Source organism: Ips typographus, linkage group LG1 (assembly GCF_016097725.1).
Source record: "Ips typographus isolate SLU linkage group LG1, UJ_Ityp_2.0, whole genome shotgun sequence".
Lineage (NCBI taxonomy): Eukaryota > Metazoa > Arthropoda > Insecta > Coleoptera > Curculionidae > Ips > Ips typographus.
Window position 1 is genome coordinate 27616405 of NC_138422.1, and position 16111 is coordinate 27632515.

Here is a 16111-nt window from a genome sequence, read left to right on the forward strand (position 1 = left end):
AATTTTGAGATGGTTACTTTAAGTTCCAGAAGTATCAAAAAATTACTTCCAGAAATTTCTGCATAATGATGACATAATGTATATTGGTTTCCTAGATTTTAAAAGGAGTTACATTAGAATTTCTTCGAAACTTTTTCTGAAATTGCAATTGCGTTATTTCTTATGGACACATTATTGCTGCATCAATCTTCTCTGCACTGTATAGTTAGTCATAATTCTCAATTACGTTCCTTATTTATATTACCTCCCATGTTTCTTTCTTTTCTTTAACTTTCTATACCTTTATTTTTGTTTAGAACAGGAAAAAATTAAACACAACATTAAAAGCAATGTGCTATATTACATAATAATATAATATTTTCTAAAACAACAACAGTCTTAGACAACAAATAATAAATGCGGCTTGGCCACCTATATTCACAAAAAAAGAAGAATTTACGCTTGTAGCAGTAGCTTAATACTGTATAATCGTACAAAAACATTATTGTTTTTAATTTATACTATTCATATGCCACAAATAAAGCTGTTTGATTTTAAACAGTGTGTGTTTCTTTAAGTAATTCAAATTAATAATAATAACAACTAAATTAAGTTTACGGTGTTGACACTTTTGCATCTTCTGTAAAGGTTTTCACCTTTTCGTTTAATAAAGTCGCGTCTTTGTTGTTTTCAGTGATAGTATCAGTGCGTGCTCCTTGACTTGACGCTGAAGCATGACTGCTTGATCTTGAATGACTTGCGCTCACCGATGTTTGGATTTGAGGGGTAGGAGGATTTTTACTTCCGATTGGAGGTGTAGCACCTAATTAGAATACTCACAACCTCAATACGAAATAGTTTATAATCGGATCATAGATTTTATGTACCTTTCAGATTTGTTTTGGAATTAGTCGCCTTGGTTGGTACACAATAATTTAGAAACTCACCTGAAGGTATTTGCATGTGGTATTTGTAAATGTTCTCAGTCGATTCGACGATGCCTTGGGTTAAATTTAAGCTACGACCCCGGACGCCGGCTTCTTTGGTTTTGGGAGACCACCAGTTTACGATATTTCCAACAATCGGCACGTGCCTGATGATGCCCTCTTGCCACAGTCGATCTTCGTTCTCTTTTTGTAGGTCTTTGGTGGCTGTCTCAATACCTGTTGAAGATATGTAAACACAAAATTTGGAAGATGGATATTGCTTTATGTTGAAAATCTCTACTGACCACAAATTGAATAGGTCATATAGAAAAATTTGAGATAGCCCGAGTTTAATAATGTTGTCATGTTTGTCGTTTGGATTATTCAAAAGTTTGTTTCTACGAAAAACATGGATCCAGCGGAGTACTAAAGAGTACGTTTCTGTGAATATACGTACGGTAGCGTTGATAATGCATGTGTAACTGTCTTTCTTGGTTCAAAATTTAAGAAACTTATGAATAAGCAGTAAATACCAGGACACCAACCGTTTATTACCCAGCACCGAACGCAAAAACTTGGCGGGCAAAAGATTCCAATTTTGTACAAATTTACTGTCTGAACATTGTACACTAGCAGCAAACTACTTAATAATTAATTTAAATGTACCAAACAAGAATAAGTCGTTACGTAAAGTGGAATGATTTTATTTGTCAGGTTACATATCATAGCAAGACGTGAAAAAGTTCTTATGAGTGACCATTATTATGCAATTTTCTTGCTCAACATATCCCCGAACCCGAAAAGATGTTGTTCTTGATTATTGCATTTGAGTAAGCACCTAAAAATGATTTAGCGCTTTATAAAACAGCTTATGTTATCCAACAATCCCCAGGGAAGACCCAAAAAAAAAAAACGGGAAAATAATTATTCACTACAAACGTACTCGTAAAAATACTTGATGATAAACACTCTGCATAAATAAGTATTATGCTTCAATATTGTCAGATTTAAATGTTTCTAAAGCTCAGGAATGACTTACCTTTTTTAACAATTTCACTCATAGAATCCAAGACCCTAGAGTTCTCCTCAACTGACTGTCCGACCCGGATAACCAAGTTGAGGAGTTCCTCCACGTCAGATTGAGGAGTCAACATGCCGAAACGGACGCACATCATTCCGTCCTGACTTTGTCCGAGGGAAAAAGCTGAATCGGTGGACCTTAACGCGTCGACCAAAGCTATGTTAAGGTTGTTTAATTCTTCTTTGATTTGTTCGTTTAGAATGTCCTCCCAACCTTCGGGACAATAACGTACACCGCCCATTCCTACCAGAAAAGAATTATATTTGAGGTTTTACACTGAAAATACCACTTCGGGTCCCCACTAAATTATTAAATAGGTTGTCAGCAGAGTTGTCGCAATTACTTAAAAAAAAGTAATTAAATTACAATTACCAACTACTCTCAAATTCGTGAAAGTAGTTGAATTACAATTAGTCAATGTTTTTAAAATGTAGTTGAACTACCAATTACTTCAGTAAAGTAGTTGAATTAATAGACAATTACAGTAGTTCAACTACTGGCATTAATTCAATTACTGATAAAATGTAATCGAACTACTCAAATGTAATTGAATTACTAAAAAGTAATTTATTTATTGGCAGTAGTAAATGTACAGGGTGTTCAAATAAGAGTGGCACTCGGCTTTTTTGACTTAACGGTTAATCGTAGAGCTTTGAAAAAAAAAAATTTGTTATAAAAAGGGGCCAAAAGAATCGCTAGAAAATATTTTCAGTTTCAGGAAATGTCCTCAAGAGGGCGTACTAACAACTTTAACTTAAAAAAGTGCATATCTCCAAAATTTCAAATACAATGGCACTTTGAAAATACTTGCAAACGGAAGCTACGTTTACTAGCAACAACTTTGATTAAAACCTTTTTTCGCCATTTCTTGACTTAAAGTGGTGGGGGTAAGTCAAAAGTTGCTTTAAAAAAACTGCGATAACTTCGAAACCCTTTGTTGTAGAACATTAAGTTTAGCACCATTGAAAAGAGCAGGTTTTTTTCTATTAGATGCTCCATAAATAATTATTTAAAGTTGTTTTCTTTCGTCCACAGGTGGCGCTTTTTACAAAGAAACTAAAAAAAAACTCAAAAAAATTAAATGCAACCTATAGCGTTGTTTAATGTTAAAATGAAGAGAACAAAATACTACACCAGGCAGCAAAAATCGCAACTTTCTAACTTTTTTCTATTTTTTCATTTACCCAACCAAAACGCCGCTCTGAACCCGATTCAGTAAACCCCTACTTCTCGACCGCGCAAAACACAACAATCGTATCTAACCTCAAAAACAAGTAGTTCCATTACTTTAACATTATTTGAAATTCAACTACTCTGAAAGTAGTTCAATTACTCTGAGAGTAATTCAATTACTCTGAAAGTAATTCAACTACTTTCAAAGTGGTTCAATTACAGAACAAATCGTAAAATCAATTACCAATTACAACTACTTTTGCTGAGTAATTGAAAAAGCAATTACAATTATTGTTTTTGAAAAGTAATCTAATTACAGTAGTTCAATTACTTAAAATTAATTGAACTACATCTTCCAATTAAAGTAATTCAACTACCGACAGCTCTGGTTGTCAGTAAGCTCTTACCAGCCCAATCAGGCAACTCGACAATATTGAGGACAGGCGAAGCCTCGACAATCTTCTTAAAAGTCTCTTTATGATGAATAGTTGCTTTCAATATAACCAGCTGCTGCTCCAAACACTGAACGAACGCCTTAAACTCTTCCAAAGTCGGCTGTTGGCCGGTCGAATTTTCGAAAGGACAAAACCGCAACACCACTCCAATATCCTCTAATTCGCAGATATCGATAGGAATTTGCGAAGCGTCTAGTTGCAGCACTTGACCTAGCCAGGAGTTCAGTTTATCATAGTAGGGCGGTACTCGGGTCAGTACTTCGTTTTCTTGGAGTTCGGGAATGAATTGGAACACTACACAAGATGCGGTCGATTCAAGCAGCATCTAAACATGAACAGTAAGTTTTCACTTTTCTCTTGCTTTTCGTCTTATGGGTGATAAGAGACACACTTTTAAAATTTGACTAACTAGAAAGCTCACCGATATGCTCGCAGGTTTGGAGATCAGTTCGGTGATTGTGTAGGCTCCGCTTTCGCCTCCAGGTTTAGGACTCTAAAGAAAACAACAATCTTAACCACCTTAAAATCACCTACACATGTGGACCACCAACCAGAACCCTGACGTGTCGGAAAACGTCCAATGCTGCATACAGTCGCTCGCTGGCAAGGAAATTTTCTCTGATGCGTGATAAAATGCCCTCTTTGCCCAAACACTGCGACGAGGCCCAGAGTGGAAGTGTTAGGATTCGTCTGCTTTGATGATCCGTGTTTAGACCAGCTAAAAACGGCAAAGTGCTTTCTCTTGACACTCCTACTTGTTTGCTCTTACTAGCGTTGGTTTGGTCCCATAATTTATATAAAGTCTGTATGGTATAAATAGGAAAATTTCTGCTTAAATTTTGTTTGTTGGTAAAACTCTTCAGACTGTGAGTCAATAACCAAATGTTGGTGTATCTCTCTGATAAAGCAAAGCAGCAAACACATTAGGGCGGATACAAAACAGGAGAATAAACCGTAACAAAACATAAATTAGCGCAAAATAACTGACAACCGCGTTATAAAAAAATGCATATTTATCATGAAACAATATACTTTGGAATGAATCTGAATTCAAAAATAACACACATATTCTTTTCTAATTCTCAATGTCCTGTAAATTCTTTGGGGACCCATATGTTTCAAATTTTTGCTTCCCCGCATTACCATACTTACCGTTTGCAAACGTTTAATAGTCACATAACAGATATCAAAGGTATTGTTGAACTTCATACCATGATACATTTTTAAATCATTTTTCTTAGTGTAACTAGTTGGTTTATCACTTTAGAAAGTTCCAGTGAGTAGATTAGGGGCTTTGCCAAATTTGCCAAATTTTGTCCCCCCATTTTTAACACTTAAATTAAATACAAAAATCTGTTTACAGTAAAAGTGCAATCTGTAGCTAATGGCTATTTTGAACAACTAAACTATTATTTAACGACAACCAGGGTGAAGATTCTCAGAAAACTATTATTAGGTTTCTAAAATGAAACAAAAACCTTAGCATAATTCGTGAAATATAAATTAACTATTCATTTTTTTTTGCAAAAAGGATACAATATTTGGAAGCCCTGGAATTCCCAACCAGTTGCCTAGAGTCAAAGTAAAACTGTCGGCCACCGGAGAAATCTGTAATTTCCAAAAAAACGCCGATCACAAGTAGTTAAAAATGGAGAAATACTACGTACATTATTATTTCTAGTGTGATTAGGCAAAGTTAGAGCAGCTAAATTATGTCCACGAACGTGCAACCAGCAATTATGCGTCTTGCACAGTTCTTTGATTCTCATTATATTGTCCACGTGACCGGTTACTAAAGTACCCGCGTCCGCTATTACTATTAAAGGTACTTTGCCCATTACGCTGTCATCTGTTAACATTTTTTGTAGTGCTGCCACGTCCATCGTATAGTGTGAACCTAAATAGATCATTACTAATTGTACGCTAAGAAAAAATTTTACTCCGACGTACCAAAATGTGTGTTCACTGGCACTGGACGTACACAAGCAAGAGGAAGACCTAATTGTCTACAAAGATACTGTACAATTCCTAGTGGGCTGGTGACGCTGCTGTAAATTAAAGGCAACGCGGATGACAAGGTTAAAGCACCATCCTCTAAGTATCTAGGATATTTATAGTGGAGCACCATTCTAGCTATGCGCACCAGACCTTCTAAACCATCATCATGATAAAACGCTGAAGCTTCTAAAAATCTAAAACTCTTTCTTTAATCACCGGCAATTTTTAAAATAACTAAAAACTAACTTACCCAAACATTTGACTAACCCATCTAGAAACATCTGTGGTAAATCTAAGACTCAGTTTCTGCAAAACGCTACGATCTAAGCTGCCGCAATAAGCGGATAAACTGTGAGACACCATAACCAACTTGGTGATGGAGTCCAAAGGTAGAGCTGAAACTGGCTCTCCATCCTCATCAGTGCTGATAAGTTCCTGAATGGCTTGAATAATTTCATTACTATGTTTCTTTTCTAGGCCTAGGAATACGGTGCTGCTCGACTTTCTGGCAGCATCTAATGGAGTCGCGTTCGATTCAACTGCTTGTCCTAATCGACTTACAATTTCGGAGGCTTCAATGGCAATCTCTCCTAGCTGCGGCTACAAGAATCGTTTTTATGGAGTATACTTAAGTGTATAGTCATCTTACAAACTCCTTAACAGTCCCATAATAGTAAATAATGCAAAATCAATTAAAAAAGTTAAATTAGTAGTAGGTCTGTTCTCAGAATGAATCTTCAACTAATAATCAGAGAAATATGTCCAACTACTGGCCATTACTCGGGCCATTAACTTTAAAATGTCAATATTATGTGAGCATTCAACCAATAAAAGCCAATAATTTCCGATTTTCAGTTGGAAACCAGTTTGAAATTGCCTCTACAAACAGACCTAGTAACTGCATGCTACTGCTGTGTGCCTCAGTGTCAAATGTTAACAAACAGTCAATTTTGACGCTGTAGATATTTCATTCAGAGTAATGGCATGAAAATTGACTTCATAATCCAGTTTTGACTAGCTTTCAAATTACTTTTCAAAGTTTGAAAGCTTGAGAGTCAATTTGTAAATACATTTTTAGGAAAAAAAGCCTTGAAACAAGGTGGATTTTAAAAAGGGTGGGTTTAAATGAAAGTAAATGAATTAATAGTCTAATTTGAAGCATTTAAGTAGGCAGGGTTTAAAAATTAAATAAGCTATGCCAGCAGTGAAGCTATGTAAGAAAAGAGAAATTTTTATTTTACCTCACTTTAACCAACATTTTTTTATTAATCTGTCTTGAGTAAATTATTTCTATATTTATAAAATCATCTATAAAAAACCCAGTACTTTACATTGGAAGGTTTTATTGAACAATACAAAAGTACTGTTATGTTACACATAACACCACCTATTACAAAATATCACCTAACTAAAACTGTTAACTTTCTGATTCTTCACTACTGAAGGCAAAAATTTAAATTATTTTATTTTATAAGTAAGTGTTCACAGTAATTCAAGTAAATTTTATGGTACACTGTATATTGTAAAACGTCAGCATTTTGGCCATTTTATTGGAGAATTCTTCATAAACATTATGCTACTTATAAATTTTTTAAATGAAAAATCTGTGCATCAGTGGAAGAAAGGAATAATGAGATCCAGAAGATCTGAATCAATGAAATCAATCAAACTTGTATTTATTTATATAGCCATTTAGACTGTTTGACATATTTAAAGAAAAATTGATTTTTAAATAATGTTTCAAAATATTTCTCTATCAATCTTATTTATTCTACTATTCTACTCTTGATTTATCTAAGTAACCATACCTACCCAAAAATGTAGATGTATTTACATACATTTCTTAAAATCTGTAATAATACACAAGGAGTTACATTTGAATTAAGAAAGTTAGTATTGCTCTAGAAATAAACTGAAATTTATTATGTGTCTGCCACAAATAGTATCCAAACTTTCTGGAAATAAATAGGTAGGTAGAATAGTTTTGATATATGCCAGACTTTTTGGACCACGTTTTGGCCTGAGTGTAGGTAATGATAACAACTGTTCAAAAATGTTTCAAATACATTTTAGTATCACAAACTGACTGCATTACTAACAAATGATAGCACACATGAGCTTAAAGCTAAGCTACTCTGTCAGTCAGAGTAGCTTAGTTTATGTATGTCAGAGGTACCCAACTGTCACCTAACTTCTAAAGGAAAAAATATTCTATTGTGGTAATCATTTTGGACTATTGCTGTAAAATAACCACTTGACTTGATAACAAGTACATTTTTAATATTATACAACCTTACAATGAGATTACATAAATTATTCTATGACAGATGCACTGGGGGTTTTTCTTTATTCTTAAATTTGATTTCCAATTGAAACTTTCTTTTTAAATGAACAGAGAACACATATAAATAGTGCTACTGGGTGGGTCATCAAGTTGTAGACATTTGTGATAGATTTATTGGTATTAAGTACCTATTACCATTTCAAAATTATCAGACGTAATGATGCCCTGAGCACAACGGTACAGTATAATCACCCCCAACACCCACAAAGTGTAAAGCTAAAGAACAAACCCAAGTTTTTCTTACCAATTGCTTAGTTTCATCTGATACGTGTACATTATCGTTGTTGCTTCCATTTTGCTGCTCGTTTTCGGGCAATTTAAACTTGCTGACCGCTTGGGGAGACGCAGAAGCCATCACAAAGATTTACCTGTTACGTTTCAACGTTAATCCCTAAAATATAGGAGCCATCGTGGCAAATTTTTCGATGATTTGTTGAACGTAAACCTTAAAATCTCAAAACACAACAGAAAACAGCGGTTGTTGACGTTCTACGCACGCTCCGCACTGACAGTTTGACGTTTATTCTGCGATGTCAGATGTGTACACGTATTGTAGGAGTGCGTTCCGTTTTTTTTGTTTTGTACACTCGTCGATCAATTTACTCTGGTTGGTGATGAATTTCAATACTATGGAGAAACTGATACCATGGAATCTTTTAAATTCTGTCGTTTACCATTAAACAATAAAATTCATCATTTTGAAATTTTCTTGGTTTCTTGAAAGTATTGGAAATATGCTCATAGTATAAATCTGAGGATTGAAAAGATAGGAACATGCAAACCGTATTGTCCTAACATCAACCTTTTGCCTCTGCTACAGCTTTCCAAATATTTAAATTTTCAACGTTTAATAGTAAATATCCCGAAAACGACAGAATTTACAAACTGGAGATCAAGTATAGCAGAATCGAAAATGCGATCAGTATTAGGGTTGTCGAACAAAAATCCGTTATTGTCACTGATGTGGCAACGCTAGAATTACAAAAGTATTTTAGATGTGTTTCTCTAGGTTTACTTACCTACTTGGTTTTAGGATTTTTCAAAAAAACTCAATTTTTACATTACAAACAAATGCAAAATGTCACCCCAATTTCGGCCATATTGGAATTTTTGACAGCACGTTTCTAGTATAGCAGGCGGTGTCTGGACATGCTGACGTCAAAGATGACATACCCAATCAGGATTGAAATTTTATGTAAAGTTTCTTAACTTTAAATTGTTTGGTTTTTTAAAACTTTATTAACAACAATTAATATGTTTTTTGTAATAGCACAATAGCAGGCTTATGTTTTTCCCGTTGCAAGTGTCAAGAATCGATTGATAAAAATGACTTTTATTCCAAGGCCAGCTTGATTTTCAATCTGCTGAATAAAAAAAGCCATTGATACAGCAATACATATTGGACAAGGTACGGTTATATTGTTTACGGTCCAATAACGAGTAATAATTCTAAATGTCAATTTTGCCAAGAAAAATCTAGTAAACATGTAGTAGCAATTACGTAACAACATACGTACACAGTTAAAGTTTTAATAAAGTCGCGGGGGAGTAAATCCGCACGGACCGACGGCAAGGCGTCGGCGCGCGTCGCACACCAACCGAATTAAATTTTCTTATCAAAAGAGCGTCGCGTCGTCCAAAACAACTGAATATCCGATCAGTCTGTGTGTGTCCGGCGTGGGTAAGTGACGCGCGTCTCCCTCTTTGACGTGAAAATCGCGAAAATTACGCGTAAACTTTTCCGTACTTTTTCTATTTATTGTTTTCAATCTTATTGGGTGAGTGCTAGTTGCGGGTCCTTCGTGAAGCTAAGTTTCCGTGCTTTATTAGCATTTAGTGCTAGTTTTTCCAAAATAAATTTTGCCAGTGATTTGCAGCCGGTAACATGATCCAGCAGCAGGTGAGTTTGTTCGTTCACGACAATTCAATTAATATTAAAAATTCTATTATTCAGGTTGAAAGAATGTCAGTAAACATGGTACAGTAAACAAATAATAAGTGCGGTAAAACATTTTTCTCGGGATTTCTAAAAGTTTTTTTAATTTAATATAACACCCACGTATTAAGCTCGTTAAATGTAGAATTATGCATACAAAAATTCATTGCACACTTGTTGCATTTTCATCCTGGTGAATATTTTATTTACTTTTGTCATGTCTACTCTATCTCATCCGCGTATGTTTTTCAAAGTTGAGTTACAATCTGTTAATTTATATACTGTATAAAATTTTTATTTAATACATTAGTGCTATTTATGAGAAATGTACATGAGCACTACAAGGTGCTTGGTTTTATTCTGCACCCCCCTTTATTCTTTTGATACTTAAAAAAAAAAATGTAGAATTTTTTAGAGGAAACCGAGAGGAAAAGTTTGTTTTTTATAATGGAACACCCGGTATATTATTATGTTTTTGGATATCTCTGTTGATTATAATATTACAAATGAGAAAAGAGCGACATCAAAATTTTGTTCTTCTAAAATCTGTAAAACTGAGGGGTAGATCGCCGAAGTATTTTGGTGTACACACTCGAGGGATTATGAGGCACTTTGCCAGTATTACGAGGTATTTTTAAGGTATTTTTAAGGCATTTCATAGAATTTTGAGGCATTGAAAGTGTATTTCAAAATGTTTTGCAATATTTTTTTGGAATTTTGAGCAAAATAAAGCCTAAATACAGGAAATTTTGCGATATTTTAAGGAATACATTGTAGTAGACAATACAGTGCATCAATATAACAAAATTGACCGCACATGTAATTATTATGGTAAAATCTTTGTTACATGATATTAAGTTGAAACAATATTCATTACAAATTATTATAATAATTTACCAATAACTACATTTTTAAGGTCACATGACAGTGTTGCAAGCTCTAAAACTGCATAATCAAAATCACGTGATGTGTCTCTTACAATTTCAGCTTTTACAACAATTTTAACGGTCATGTGATTAATTTTGACAGATATCTACTTGCCTTTACAGTGGTGCAAGCTCAGTATTGCATTATATCAACGTCACGTGACAAAACAACGTCAAAAATCTTTTTTAAACATGTAAGATTAACTCTCTTAACATGACATCCGTTATATTTTTAATTTTGATCTTGTTTTTTTCTACAATATTTCTAATAGATATCAACTTGTCAATATTTTTAGTTTTTTGAATTAATTGACGAGAATTAGTTTCTGATACATTTCACATGTCACACTCTGTATACTCTAAAAGCGTTAATTCCCCGACACGTACAAATCTTCCGGTAGTGTGTTAACTATAAGGAAAACCGTTTTTCCCATGGTTATTATTTTGTGTCACAGGAAATAAGAAATGTTCGACTAATGTAGGGTATACAGCGACATTTAGGTTAAAACTACCATCGTGTATTCCTGAAACGAATTAAATGTGCAAGTTTTGTAAGAAACCACGCCAGTCGATAATGTTTCATATTGTTTTTGTCAAACAATTGATCTGATAATCAGCCTTACTAGATGTTGTAACTTTTTATATAATTATGAAAGAGCGCAGTATGATAATTAGTGAATTATGGGATTTTTGTTTGTCTTGAGTAAGCTAACTAATTAAACTCTAAGAAAATGTGATTCCATCATCAAATTAGATGAGAAACTATAATGGATGAAAAATAAATAATTAGAGACAATTACAGTAGATCAGTTTTGTAAATATTAAACGTCTACAACGTTTTGTATTAATTTGTAGTCATACAGCCGACATTTGGTCTCTGAAATGCAACCCTGTATAATTTTTTTCATAAAAAAGGTATTGCGAAAAATAAAATGTCTTAAAAACTGCTAAAAATTCGAAAATGCTGTGTTAGGAAAATGCTTCCACAAATAAGAATAAAGTAAAACGTCATCAAGTGGATAAAAAAATATTACACTATTTTTATTATTTTTAATATTAAATATTCCTCTTTTTTGCACTAGTAACTACAACAAAGTCTTTTTTGCATTATGCTATATTTCAAAACGGTAGTCCATATTGCTCGAAGAGGCTCAGTCTCAAAAAGATTTTTTATTAATCGTTACTCGAGTTTCGCATGTTAGGGCATCTTCAGACGAGTAATAATATAAAACTAAACACTACAAACACAATCACAATCACAAAATGGTACTCATGGTACCATAGTGCAACAGTATAACATAGTGGAACAAAGTCTTTTTTACACTGTTATATTTGCTATGCTTTTGTCATCAAACCAGTCGATTTCATATAAAAAAAATGGAGCAAAATAATAAAATTGTTATCATAAATGACAGTTTTGGTAAAAAGTGCATTTTTGGCAAATTTTTATTTTGCTCCAATGCACAGCAAAAGGTATATTTATACTAAAGGACCTTAAATCAGGTGAAATAACCAGTTTGATCTTTTCGAAAATGGAAAAAATGGCATTTTTTGTAAAAATTTTTTATTTGGCTGCAAAAGGGTTCTAATGCACAGAAAAGGGCATACTTATACTAAAGAACCTTAAATTAGGTGAAATAAACGCAAAAAAAAACACTTTAAAATTTTTAATTTTTCAAAAAAATTGAAAGAATGGGGGGTTATTAGGGGTCTTTTCAACTACTTTTTGAGATACAGTATCTCGGTAACATGAAGAGCTAGAGAGGCGAGATTTGGCTCATTTTGTAGTATTTTTTATCCTTTTTCTAATGGCGGAATTGATTGGAGTTCAAATAAAAAAGTTATAGCCGTTCAAAAATTGAAAAAATGACATTTTTGGTCAAAAGTGCAATTTTGGCAAATTTTTATTTTGCTCTATAAAGGTTCCAAGTTCCAATCCACAGCAAAAGGTATATTTTTATACTAAAAGACCTTAAATTAGGTGAAATAACCACTTTGATCTTTTCGAAAATGGAAAAAATGGCATTTTTTGTAAAAAATTTTAATTTTTTATTTGGCTGCAAAAGGGTCTAATGCACAGGAAAGGGCATATTTATACTAAAAAACCTTAAATTTATTATACATTTAATAGCAATTTACGTAAACTGTGTCATTGTCACTTTGTATGAAACATCCCACTGTATGTTTTACTGAAACAACTTTTTGTTTGAACCAATATTTATACTTAAGTATTTATTAATTTTCTATAATTTACTACCTACGTAAGCATTCTAATTGCTTACGAGTCAAGCAGTTTGAGGACATATTCACTACTCTAGCCTTACAAAAAAATATAAATTCTATTTCTAGCTTCTAAAATATCGCGGAGGTAAAGGTTGTCAAATCCAAAATGACCGCAATCTTAAAATAGATTTTCCGAGCGAATAATATACACATTTCTGACTGAAAATAAACTACAATTTTTCGCTATTTTCATCGTTCAAATCAAAGAAGATTTTTAGATATTCCAAATTAAAAAAAATTACGTTTTTGTAGATTAGAAAGTTACTATACCGGGGATGTTTCCATTTCATAGTAGTATTGGAACTACAGTTGAAAACTTGAAAGTTCAACATCAGGTTTAACATAATATAGATAATCACCTTAATTTTTTATTTTTTGATTATTTTTAACGGAGTAATACATAACGATTTTTTCAGAACTCAGCTCTTCGTTTTCGTGGTTCACTCTGATTATAAAAACCTTTTTAATAATTGATCTGTTTTCTTTATTAATAATTTTGATAAATGCATTAAGAGCAAATAATTTAACAGAACATTGTTACATACAAATATTAATAATTGAACATATCGAAACGCGCAGTAATGATTTGCGTTTTTACTATGATTATATTCGATATGAAATATCTGGTGTGGCCGCAACATGAAATAATAAATCCGTTATCTATTCTGTCGTACTAATAACCGGTTTTAGTAAAACGTATTTTATTCAATTGATTGAAATAAGCTGTTTTCATAAATTCTTTAAATTTCATTAACAAAGTTCACACTGTCAACTTGGAGAGATTATTAAGTAAATACTGGCACTTTTCATGCACTTTTTACCCGCAAATCAATCAAGTGCGATAAATTCAAAATCATCCGCTCATCGATCTTTTTTCCGTACAAATGAAAGGAGAAAAATAAGTTGTTAGTTTTGATCGGCTTATTGTGGTGAACAACGTAATTGGTGCCGGTAAAGAAGTTGTTTGTATACCGGACCGAAACCTTTTTAATGTACCAGAATAATTGAAACTCATACAGTGACCGTTCATTTCAATGACACGGTGTATTTATTTGAATAGTTGCATCGTTAATTCGTATCGTTTTTTTAAAATTTTGTAAAGAAACGATAATTCAAAGGCGTGTCCGAAATTAATTGTGGAAAATTTCATTATTATTAATATTAGGTGGTTTTTGTCAAAAGTTGGTCAAAAATGAAATTTTTTACAGAGTGAGATTTGACACCTGTCATAGTGACAACCATGTCATATTTGGCAAATATTTCAGTCTAAAACGAATTAAAAAAAAAATTGAAACTTGTCTTTTAAAAAATTTAACGGCCTGTATATTTTAAAAATCCCTATTTTGCCGATTTTAATTTGATTAACCAATTTAATACGATTTTGGCACCACATTTGCAAATGCATACAGTGTGTCCAGAATAAGGAGGGCCACTATGAGAATCTTGAAAACTGTTACAGATACAGAGATTTGGTTAAACGGGAGAGGAGTTGCGTTAACATGGCTTTAATAAAATGACATTTACAAAAAAGGGTATTTTTTTTTGGTTTTTGAGATATCTTAAAAAAGTAAATTTTTTGATTCCAAGTATATTTTTTGCTCGTTTTTTGTGGTAGTTGTTTAACTTTGGAAGCACTTTAAAGTGGCTCATCAGTTTTGTATCCCGACGTTTTGTCTTTGCAAAACTATCAACAATCTCATTGTTTTAAATGCTGACTATATTTCCTAATATCAGATTTTAAAAGTCTTCTTTTTTCCAAATTTAATGATGTATGAGTATGATACTTTATGGTTTAAATGCGTTTTACTCTGAAAACACTGTAAAAGTTACTTTACACTTTTACTGTAAATAAGTGCAAAAAAAGCACTTTAAAATTTTTCATTTTTCAAAAAAATTGAAAGAATGGTATTAGGGGTCTTTTTTAACTACTTTTTGAGATACAGTATCTCGGTAACATGACGAGCTAGAGAGGTGAGTTTTGGCTTATTTTGTAGTATTTTTTAAGCTTTTTCTAATGGCGATAGTGAAACTGATTGGAATTCAAATAAAAAAGTTAGAACCTTTCAAAAATTGATAAAATGTCATTTTTGGTCAAAAATGCAATTTTGAAACATTTTTATTTTGCTCTATAAGGGTTCCAATGCACAGAAAAAGGTATATTTATACTAAAGGACCTTAAATCAGGTGAAATAACCACTTTGATCCTTTCGAAAATTGAAAAATTGCAAATTTCAATTTTTTATTTGGCTGCAAAAGAGTTCTAATGCACAGGAAAGGGCAGATTTATACCAAAGAACCTTAAATTAGGTAAAATAAATTCAAAAAAAGCATTTTAAAATTTTTTATTTTCAAAAAAACTGAAAGAATGGGGGGGTATTAGGGGACTTTTTTAACTACTTTTTGAGATACAGTATCTCGGTCACGTGAAGAGCTAGAAAGGCGAGTTTTGGCTCATTTTGTAGTATTTTGTATCCTTTTTCTAATGACGGCTTAGCGAATGAATTGGCTAAATGAATTGATATAAGTTCAAATAAAAAAGTTACAACCGTTCAAAAATTGAAAAAATGTAATTTTTGGTGAAAAGTGCAATTTTGGCACATTTTTATTTTGCTTCATAAGGGTTCCAATGTAAGCAAAAGGTATATTTATACCAAAAGACGTTAAATAAGGTGAAATAACCACATTGAACCTTTGAAAAATTGAAAAAAATGGCATTTTTGGTAAAAATTTTTTATTTGGCTGCAAAAAAGTTCTAATGCACAGCAAAGGACATATTTATACCAAAGGACCTTAAATTAGGTGAAATAAAACTCTAAAACGTTTAAAAAATGTAGAAATGCAATTTGTTTGTCAATTTATTAAGACCATTATTTATTATGCAACCCTTCGTATTTAACCAAATCTCTATCTCTAATGATAATAGGGAGTTTCAAAAATTTTACAGGATGATGATCTTTTGGTGAAGATCTCACGAACTTTGAAGAATGGTGCACTGGAAAAGTCTGGCCAA

The 16111-nt window shown here is 32.7% G+C and overlaps 2 protein-coding genes across 4 annotated transcripts in view; one reads left to right on the plus strand and one right to left on the minus strand.

The window, feature by feature from the left end:
* Positions 1-320: 320 nt before the first annotated feature.
* On the minus strand, positions 321-8460 carry LOC145725986 (putative pyridoxal-dependent decarboxylase domain-containing protein 2). 2 transcript variants are annotated; one of them, XM_081974911.1, is made up of 11 exons: positions 8201-8458; positions 5863-6212; positions 5565-5806; positions 5282-5511; positions 5151-5222; positions 4166-4417; positions 4036-4107; positions 3567-3939; positions 1945-2229; positions 927-1142; positions 321-802 (listed from the first exon to the last, which is right to left on the minus strand). In XM_081974911.1, exons 1-11 carry the CDS (start codon positions 8309-8311, stop codon positions 594-596), a joined length of 2412 nt encoding a protein of 803 aa, XP_081831037.1. In that variant the 5' UTR covers positions 8312-8458; the 3' UTR covers positions 321-593. The 2 variants fall into 2 exon arrangements, with proteins under 2 accessions (XP_081831037.1, XP_081831045.1); XM_081974919.1 differs by lacking the exons at positions 321-802; positions 927-1142 and adding an exon at positions 1593-1743 and having other exon boundaries at positions 8201-8460.
* Positions 8461-9601: 1141 nt separating this feature from the next.
* LOC145740051 (extracellular serine/threonine protein CG31145) overlaps positions 9602-16111 on the plus strand; it is a 149206-nt gene continuing 142696 nt past the window's right edge. For both annotated transcript variants that reach the window (XM_081995380.1, XM_081995379.1), the window contains exon 1: positions 9602-9856. The gene's annotated coding sequence lies outside the window, so the exon portion shown is untranslated. The remainder of the gene's footprint in view (positions 9857-16111) is intronic.

Excerpts from the sequence above, each read along its gene's own strand:
- LOC145725986 (XM_081974911.1), bottom strand. The coding sequence starts at position 8,311 with ATGGCTTCTGCGTCTCCCCAAGCGGTCAGCAAGTTTAAATTGCCCGAA. Across the intron at positions 4,108-4,165 it reads TCCGACACGTCAGGGTTCTG|AGTCCTAAACCTGGAGGCGA; the intron begins GTTGGTGGTCCA and ends TGTTTTCTTTAG. Across the intron at positions 3,940-4,035 it reads CCAAACCTGCGAGCATATCG|ATGCTGCTTGAATCGACCGC; the intron begins GTGAGCTTTCTA and ends GTTCATGTTTAG.